Here is a 9,131-nt window from a genome sequence, read left to right on the forward strand (position 1 = left end):
ATTGGCATCAATTCCGCAAATACGCAAGTCGCCCCAGTCGCCAATCGATCTCCTGGTCTCCAGAAATCTCGCGCGCCATCACACAGTCTGTCTGTCCAGCATGCCCGAGTCCGCCCCTGCTGCAGCTCCTCCGAGCGCCATTTCCCGACCCGTCAGCGAGGCCCTCCTCAACGAGAAGGTATTTATATCATCGAGAGCACGCGACGGTATGGAATGCCACATCTAACGCCAATGTGTAGTGGGATCGCTGCCTGTCCAACCTCCTTGTCAAATCTACCCTCGGTCTCGGTTTCGGAGTCGTCTTTTCCGTCCTTCTATTTCGGCGACGAGCCTGGCCGGCCTTCATTGGTGCCGGATTCGGAGCTGGACGAGCCTACGAAGAGTGCAATTTCAATCTCAAGCTGGCGGCGCGCGACCTCAAGAAGCAGACTCAGTAGTTCTTTTATTTATTTTTTTTCCAATCGGCGAATTCCGACGACGCTTCGTCAATGTACAAACACAACAGATGGACGACGGTGGGAAAACGGTGGCAAGAAAGATAGATTACGGCATGGGTTGTTGATAAATCTGAGCCATTCGATAGGCCGCTAGCCTAATTGCAAACTCTTTGAACACCATTCGACCAACGGACTTGCTCAACCAACCCAAGTCTGCCGCTCGTGATGTCGCCCGATTTTTCCCACCTTCAGTGTTCAGAATCATAGGAATCCTGCGCCTCCAAATCGCAGCTGTCGCCATGAACCATTGCTCTCTCAGGTCTTTTCGTTGCAATGCCTCCCTCTCGATCCCGCCCGGTACTCGAGCCCGGCGAATCCGCCAGATCATACCAGTTCGAGACGTCATCACCCAACATGTGCCCGGAAGGGTGATGGTCGAGTTCGCCAGGCGTAGTGTTGTGCCGCACAGAGTCGACGTCGTTCTCGATGCATCTTTGCCATGAGACAACGTCGTGGTCGGCCATGTCCGACGCCATCAACCGCTCCAAACCTGTAAGCTCGTTTCTGACGTCTCCAGCAATTGACACGCTATGTTGACGAACATTACCAAAGACGCCCTCGTCCTGGCCAGGCGGCGATGGGCCGGTATCCCATCGCTCATTCCAGGATCCTCCCCATGCTTCAGTCCTGTGTCGCTTAAGAGGTGAATTCGAATGTGCTATGCGGACGCAAACGAGGATGAAGACGCCAAGGAAAAGGACGAGCACGAGAACGCCACCGGCCAGCAGTATAATTTCTAGTCTACTCTGTTCCATGTCACGCGTGGCATACGACATGTGGATATGGTGTCCTTTGCTATGTTATCTGCTGTTGCTTCGCGTGGCCGCTCCAAAGCAAGTACAATGGGTACATCGAGCCACGAGGTCGTCACATCGATTCGAATGTAGAGCGCTGCGCCGCTAAGTCGCATGACAACAATGATTCATCGGCGACTTGCCAAATGACACGTTTCTCGATGGTGGGGAAAACAAAGTTCATAACACAACCGATAAAAATACAGCTTGTAGGGCCCTAGGCTGAAGACAAGAGGTGGCGAGACGTGGTCGACAGAGCTGGCTGTCTTCCAACGTTGGACGAGGACGTACGAGAACACTGCAGCATTCAGGGCAAGAACCGAGACTGCACGGTAACACAGTACCAGAAAGCAGTGGTTGAGATGGGCTTTCCTCCTTGATTCTTGCCTCGGTGCCATGGAACCATTGCTTCACCTTGCAATGCCACCGTCAGCACTTCCCTGACCCAAGCTCAGGGCAGCTCTACGAGCCAAGTATGATTTCGGCATGACATCAGACAATTACACCAGCCCTCCAGCGCCACGACCAAGCAATTCCGTCGAAACATGTCGGAAACACCACAAATCGGAGAAAAGATGCACTTCTCACCGGTAGAATAAAAAAGACAGCAGAGTCCGTTGCTCTAGCACGCAAATATGACCGGTAGCAAGTTGACGATTCATTACCGGTTGATTAATCGTGCACGAATGTATGTGTGTGGAAGAAAACAAAGGGACAAATCGAAGGCACCACTAAGCGACAGGTAAGTTAATAACAAGCCAGAAAGGAAACTTCAGATCACGTGACGTAGTGTCCACCCACAAGCCCGAGGTGAAATTCTCGCGCGTCGCATCTCTGTGCCGTGTCTTTCTTCTCGTCCTCGCATCATTCTACGCCCTTACCCTGCGAACCCTCTCGGGTTGGGCTAGGTCGATCAACATTTTCCCATTCCGACGACGAGAAGAGCTTGCAAGTGCAAATCTTCCCGGGTTTTACAACGCCTTGATTTCGGGCAGAGTCGGTATAGGAATCGGAACGTCGGCCCCCCGTCTCAACGGCGCCGTGTGGTAGACTTTTTCTTTTTACTTTCCTGCTCCTGTTTCTGAAGCTAGGAGCGTCGAGAACCCACAATTTGCCTACACCTTGCTGCTTCCCATGCGCCAGCGTGTAACTTTTTCATCTTCGTTCGTATGTGGGAGAACAAGTCGAGGTCTAGACAACCGGCCCGCTCCACCCTGAAGGCATAGACGCAGTGTGACTTCAGGACTAAAATCGGGCAAACACGCCAATGAACGCTTTGTCATGTCTGTAATTGCAACTGCTACCGTTGCATCCTATCCAAACTCCAAAGCCGTACCCTTGGCATCCTTCTGTCGCGAGAAGCCCCAAGTAACAGTTGGATATGCCGCTCATGCCCCCGCAGCCTGCGGCAAGCTTGGGTTGCAACAAGCGTGCAGCGCTTCCCATCCCTATCCCTATCCCTTCCAACGCAATGTGCTGCAGCTTGTTAAGGATTGTCCAGCTCACCAGGCAGATGCGAGATTAGATCTTGCCGCCGAAAATGGCATTCTCGTCTGTAAACGACAGCAAAAACTTGGCCACCAACCGCCCCGTGTACAGAAACGAGCCGTCTGTAGAGTGCGTGCTCTCGCCCCTACTGAGAATAATCTCGTCATCGGCAAGGAACTGCATGTCTTGCCCTGCAACCAGTCAGCAGCGTCGAGCACGTAGTCGTGCCAAAGTCCACGAGACCGCTTACACGCTTCACCCGCAAACAAGTCCCTCATGCTGCGGACCATCTCTACCGCCGGCCCGTCCAGCTCCCCCTGCGCCTCGAAATTCTCATCAAACAGCGGGTTGAAACTCTTCGTGTTGGCGTCCTTGGCGTGCGTCTGGTAAATGTTGTGAAACTGGTACGCAAACTGCTTAAAGGGCATGTTCTCCAGCTCCTTGCAGATATCCAGCGCAAACCCCAGCCTGTACTCTGCCGGCGAGGCGTTCCGGCGATGAATCTCGTTTTGACAAGTGACAAAGTTGTCAGCCGTCGTCTCCACGGCTTCCATGAAGAGGCAGAGAACGAGGAAGGCCGCGGCGCAAGGTGCCCACTCGCGGCGGTGCTTGGGTTTCAGGGACTTGGAAAAGAGTTCGAAGACGACTTGCATTTCGCGGAGGATTAGCTCGTCAACGAGGGACTTGATTTGACGAGCGAGAACGCGCGAGGTGACGAAGGGCGCGTTTCGGCACACGGGGCCCAACGAGGGCCCGAGAGCGACGACGGATCGGGGGGTTATGCAGAGGTGCCGCGTCATGATGTAGTGCATTGCGTAGATGGATAACGCACGCCTGACCATTGGCGACTATGCAGCCTTCTTAGTGTCTGCCGCATGGTGCAAGGGGCCGGATCTTGTCACGCACGCGCTTCTCATGTATCACGGAGTACGTGGGCGTGATATGCGATGGGAGGGGAGGGACCTACATCGGACTGCTTGGCATATGTCTGCACGATCCTCAATATCTTGACGGGCAACTGCGTCCAAGTCACCGAGTCGGTAACCTGCTCCGCGTAGAAGGGTTCGTTCACTAGGTCCGCCACGTACGCCTTGACCTTCTTCCTCACGTCGTCCCTCTGGGCGGCCGTGTTGAACTCGAGCCCGATAGGCGCGGAGCCGTTCGCCTGGAGACTCTGGCTGCCACGGTGTGGAACCGTATGCCAGTGCTGCAGGACATCACGCGACTTGGGGGTGAAGAGGACGGCCTTGACGCTCAGGACCGCCGAGAAGCGCGGTCCGCAGAACAGCTCGACCTCGCACGGCTGCGGCACACCATCCGCCACCGGGCCGTCCACGTTGTCTCTGAGGAACTTGGCCATCTCGTCCTTCTTGAAGTGCGCCCTGATGAACTCCGGGAACAAGACGGGGATGAAATCGTGAAACTGCCAGCACACCACCTGCGGAATCTGCAGGATTAGCCGCTTGCAGTGCTTGCAGGGCCGCTCCTTGTCGCATTTCACCTTGCGGCTGTGACAGCAGAAACAGGCGCCTAGACGACGGACCTGCAGGGCGTTTTCTTTTGTCTCGTCCGCCAAAGGTCCCTTGCGGCCGCGCTGCGTGGCACGCATGGCCTCGAAGCACTCAAAGGGGTTGGGGCGGCCGGCGTGGGCGGTCATGGAGGTGGGTGTCATGATGAAGAACTTGCCGGATTGTGAGCCGGCAGGTTTTTGGGTCTTCTTTTCAATCTTGGCGTCCTTGACTTTGCGGACGGCACTCATGGGGGATTTGGAGAAGTCGGCCTTGATGCCGGGTGATTTGGGACTGGATCCCGGAGGCGGAGGTGCAGCGGACGTGATGCTGTTGCTCGTGGAGGTGTTGTTGGACGAAGGGACGAGCTCGCCAAAGGAGAAGATGTGATCGTCTGCCATGGTGGTAGGACTTGTCGCGTTCCACGGTGTCATGGCTGGGTCTGCCTGGAATAGCGACGACGTGAAGTCAGCTGTGGTGGTGGTTTGCCCGCTTGTGAGGAAGCTGCTCATGAACGGCGCCATGTCTGTGACGGAAGATTAGTATCGCATCTTGATCGGTACAGGTTGGTTGACAAGACTCGCCATTCATCATGTCCTGCTGCGACAAGCCTCCATCAGCAAACAAATACTCGTGCGGCGTCAGCAAGCTGCCGCTGCCGCTGCCGCTCCCGCTCGTATCCTCACTTCCCTGCACAAGCCTGGCCGCACCACCAGACGTTCCGAGCCCTTCCTGCCCGGCAAACGAGGTGCTCGCGGGCAAAAACATGGCCTGGTCCATGTCCACGAAACTTAATGGCGAAAGAGACGCCTGCGGCGGCGGCGTCAAGTTCGCTTGCGTGTGCCCGACAATGGCATAGCCATTCAAGCTACCGCTCGCAGGGCTCGGAAGGAACCCTACCGACCCAGCGGCCGACGCGCCGCTCGAATCATCTAGATACTGCCATGATTCGTCGTCTGTGTTCTCAAAGTCGAACGGGGAGGCATGCGGAGAGGTATGGGGTGCGAGGGAGGCGGCCATGGTCCCAGCTTCAACCTTTGCCAATGTCCTCCTTTCTGAAGTAGTCTGGTCGTTTGAATATCTCCCCCGCCGTATTCTGAAATAATCCCCCGATGTTTGGCTGCCGACAGCCTGGTTTCGACAATATGCAGACGAGAGGAAGCGCAGCTTCACGCCATCCGCCGCATCTACCACGCAGAAACCGAGTCCGAGGCTCGGTCCGCCGCAAGCACGCTCGCATGCAACAGTTAAAGGGATGCAAGAAGCATTCAAGGGCACGGGAAAAGAAGGCCTTTTGAGAACGCACCACCCTACACACTGTACACTTTCACCCGCAAGTGAGTGACGCCCATCGGATTCTGCGTGGGCGCTATACCGGATTGGAATACCGAAGGACTGGCCAGGGCTGGGTCAACCACCCACATTACATTGCGTTGCTGGACCACATGCAGCATGACAGCCTGGTCAAGACAGTAAGTAGGCTTCAGTCTTGCAGCCTCGAGTGCTTTTGGCCGGCGGACCGTTTGGTGGCCGTCTGATAACCGAGTGCTGGGTTGAGCCGTCAACTCATTACGAATGAGGAGGCCGGCGTTTGGCTTTGTTGAAGCCGAGCCCAAGTTGGACACCGTTGATGGATGGACCGTTGGTGGATTTTGCCTGCATAACATAGATGTCGCACTGCACACGCCGAACTTGCGAACCGTCATATATTCACGTCTATACGGAGTACTACCCCAAGCTACCACTACACTCCACAGACCAGGATTTGCACCCTCACCACCACGCGCCCACACACGTGTTCTGCGCGAGCCTGACGGAATATGGGACTATTGCCAAAATTCTTGCTTCTAAATAAAAACACGGACAAACAAAACCAAAACATTAGGACCATGCAACAGCAGGTGAGATTGTCAGCGAGTGTAAGCCCTCCTGTTTCTCATATATCAAGGGCCCCCGCAACCAGCGAGCCAGCGGTGTTGTCGTCGGACATCAAATCCATATATCTATTGTGTAAAAAAAAAAGACAAAAAGAAAAGGGTCATCGTCATCATAAAAACGTGTCATTTCCAATCAAGCTGTATCGACAAGCTGGCAACCGCTCACTCGAAGCCCCCCCTCCTATTCACTCTGTTCAATCTGGTTGAAAAAGGAGGGGAAAAACGAACAACATCCCCTCGGATAGTGCGGAAGCGAGGAGGACCCTGGGTCCAGGGACCAAGGGGATTCTGGTATCAAAGAGAAAAAACGTATAATGCGCGCTGGCTTGCGCGTGCGGCAAACCTAGGATCGGAATCGCGACTTTGTGCGTTCCTGGATCCGGGATTCGGTTTCAACGTATAAGCGGTCCAAGTATTCCATGGCCGATGCGTCCCTCAGGATCTTGGCGACTTGAATGCCTGCAGAGATGAGCTGCAGGATGTTGCGGTCGTCTTTGAGAGGACGGCTTTGGTGTTTGGCTGCGTGGCGCATCTCGAGCGAGTTTTCTAGAATGGTGACAAACTGCTTGATCTGGCCATTGTAGAGCACTCTTGCGGGGATGCGTCTCTTTGTCGCCAACCTCTTGAGCAGGTACACCCATTCAGTCCATTCGCGATCCTGTGGTCTTTCGACGGGCCGCATGTCCTGTGTGAGGGGGATAGGGAACTGGTACTTGGCCACGAAATCAAAGGCACACTGTGAGAGCCGGTCATTGACCTGGCTGAGGACCGTGTCCTGCTCTTGGACGTGGAGGTTGATTGGGAGGTGCGGCAGCTCCCTCTCCTGCATGTCGATGACCTCTTGCGGAGGACGTTGTAGGAACTGGTGAGGACCGTCAAACTCGTCTCGATTCGACGGGCGTCGCTGCGAGCCGCGCTTGTTGTTTTGGCGCGGCTTCTGCTGCGGGCTGGTCACTCCCACGACGTTCTCCACGGAATAGTCGGACAGGCTGGGCGAAACGACAATGTCCTCGAGGGAGCCCGTGGGAGAGTACTGCCCAGGATTGTCCCAGCCCGTAGTCTTGCCTGGGTTCTTGTAACCACCGAAGGCAACCCCCATGGATGAAGAGGACGTAGATGGCGCTCGTAGCGCAAATGCCGGCGACGTCGAGGTGAACGTGTCGGCCCGCGAGTTGTAGCCGCTGCCGCTTCTGGGAACAGTTCTGTTCTGAGTACAAGAATTGCTCAGATTCATGGTGCTGAGGGGGGCAGCGTTAACCACGTGCGCGTGCCGCGGAAGACGCGATGTCTGCCACGTACCTGAGAGGGGAGTAGAAGGCATTTGCAAAGCCATCATTGCCATATGGATCGATCAGCGCACTACAGCCTACGTCAGTATTACGACCACAGTGCCATGGAGAAGCATCGTTACTCTCGCACCTGTGGCCTGTGTTCCACGGATCTCTGGATATGGTAGCGCTCTTATACGCCAATGCAGCGTGCGGCATTTCTCCCGGAATCATGCTGCAACCGGGCGTTGGACAAACAGCGGCTCATGGGCCGGAGCAAGAAGAGCAGGAGAAGAAAGTGCACACGGCGGAAGGGAATCGTATCTGATGCGCAGCGCGGCGAGTAGGCCAAAACGTGGTGGCGGCTAATACAGCCCAAGGACGGGGGGGGCGGTCCTCGACTCCTCGCAACCTGTTAGCTGGCAGGTGGCAGGCAAGATCAAGGATGCTGGAGATGAGCCGGCAGCCAGAGTAAGGTATCTCTAGAGAAATGCAAAAACCAATGGCTCTGGGGAATGCATCCAAAAATGACGACAGTCCGCGGGGGGGGGGGGGTTGGTTTTCCTCGGGTTCGGCGCAGGCAATGAATGCGAAGCGGTGTGATGCGAAGCGCAGGTGACCAAGTCCACAGTCACCACCAGTGCACACCTGCAATGACCAAGTCAAGTCGACTCGACTGTTTGTCGTCGATGGAAAAGAGGAAAAAATGAAAGGAAAATGAAAAATGAAAAATAATCGTGTGGCCACGACAACAATATGGTGCAATCCTTGGGGGCAAAATATCCTTGGGAGTGATGTCCTCGGCTCGGAGGGTTCTGGGATCCTTCTTGTTCTTCTTGTTCTTCTTGTTCCCGTCCAAGTCTAACAAGCGTATCGTACACGGCTCTACCTGGTAGTACGATATGAAGGAGCTGATGCGGGAAGGGAAACGCTGAAAAACCCCAAGGCCAAGGCTTGCCGCTTAGATTGTGTCGAGAGAATGGGTGGGACCAAGGAGCAGGGCTGCAGAGGTCGGATCCGGAATGCAGATGTTTTTATGTCTGGTGAGAGACGGCGACGGGCCATGAAGCCACGGGCATCGTCGGGAGCGTCGTGAAGGCAGCAACGGCGGGGAGCACTAAATACTAGTTAGTGCTCGTACTCCGTAGTAACGCTTCCGTTCCTTGCACATAGTACATTGTGCCATCAATACTTGAGAGCCCGGTGCCGGGCCGGCAGGCTTCTTCCCGGTGCCTGTTTTCGTTGTCGGGTCGAGTCTGGTGCTTCAGGAATCAGCACGGATGAGACAGGTTACCTTGCGGCTAGACGCTCTAGGTATTCCATTCCATTGTCCATCCAGCCAGGGACAAGGCAGGAGCCCATGCATGTACAACAGTACCCTCCTGTCTCTGTCTCTCTCCTGGTCGGCGGTGCAAATCAAAGCCCCCGGGCTAATAAGACGTGCGAGCTGCTAGGATTTCGCCCCGAAGGGATGTGCTGCCGAAGCCCGAGGGGCCAGGATTGGGAAACGACAGACGACATGAACAGCCAAGGTACGGAGTACGGAGTAAGTAGAGTACGTAGGTCCAAGGTCTATGCTCACACATCCATGTCCATGTCCGAGCATGCTAGTAGTGGTACTTGAGCAGTAGTACTCCGT

At 55.3% G+C, this 9,131-nt stretch overlaps 4 protein-coding genes across 4 annotated transcripts; 1 reads left to right on the top strand and 3 right to left on the bottom strand.

Moving 5' to 3' along the window:
* Positions 1-100: 100 nt before the first annotated feature.
* On the top strand, positions 101-437 carry MAM_02534 (uncharacterized protein; the record flags this gene model as incomplete). Its single annotated transcript, XM_040821333.1, has 2 exons — positions 101-178; positions 240-437. 2 exons carry the CDS (start codon positions 101-103, stop codon positions 435-437), a joined length of 276 nt encoding a protein of 91 aa, XP_040680747.1.
* A 248-nt stretch (positions 438-685) lies between these two features.
* On the bottom strand, positions 686-1,273 carry MAM_02535 (uncharacterized protein; the record flags this gene model as incomplete). The annotated part of the gene is made up of 1 exon (XM_040821334.1): positions 686-1,273. One exon carries the CDS (start codon positions 1,271-1,273, stop codon positions 686-688), a length of 588 nt encoding a protein of 195 aa, XP_040680748.1.
* Positions 1,274-2,812: 1,539 nt separating this feature from the next.
* Positions 2,813-5,307, bottom strand: MAM_02536 (Zn(2)-C6 fungal-type DNA-binding domain protein; the record flags this gene model as incomplete). Its single annotated transcript, XM_040821335.1, has 4 exons — positions 2,813-2,970; positions 3,030-3,627; positions 3,747-4,813; positions 4,851-5,307. 4 exons carry the CDS (start codon positions 5,305-5,307, stop codon positions 2,813-2,815), a joined length of 2,280 nt encoding a protein of 759 aa, XP_040680749.1.
* Positions 5,308-6,567: 1,260 nt separating this feature from the next.
* MAM_02537 (uncharacterized protein) lies at positions 6,568-7,726 on the bottom strand (the record flags this gene model as incomplete). The annotated part of the gene is made up of 3 exons (XM_040821336.1): positions 6,568-7,426; positions 7,524-7,583; positions 7,644-7,726. The coding sequence occupies 3 exons, from the start codon at positions 7,724-7,726 to the stop codon at positions 6,568-6,570; spliced, it is 1,002 nt and encodes a 333-aa protein (XP_040680750.1).
* Positions 7,727-9,131: the final 1,405 nt, after the last annotated feature.

Source organism: Metarhizium album (assembly GCF_000804445.1).
Source record: "Metarhizium album ARSEF 1941 chromosome Unknown scaffold_4, whole genome shotgun sequence".
Taxonomy (NCBI): domain Eukaryota; kingdom Fungi; phylum Ascomycota; class Sordariomycetes; order Hypocreales; family Clavicipitaceae; genus Metarhizium; species Metarhizium album.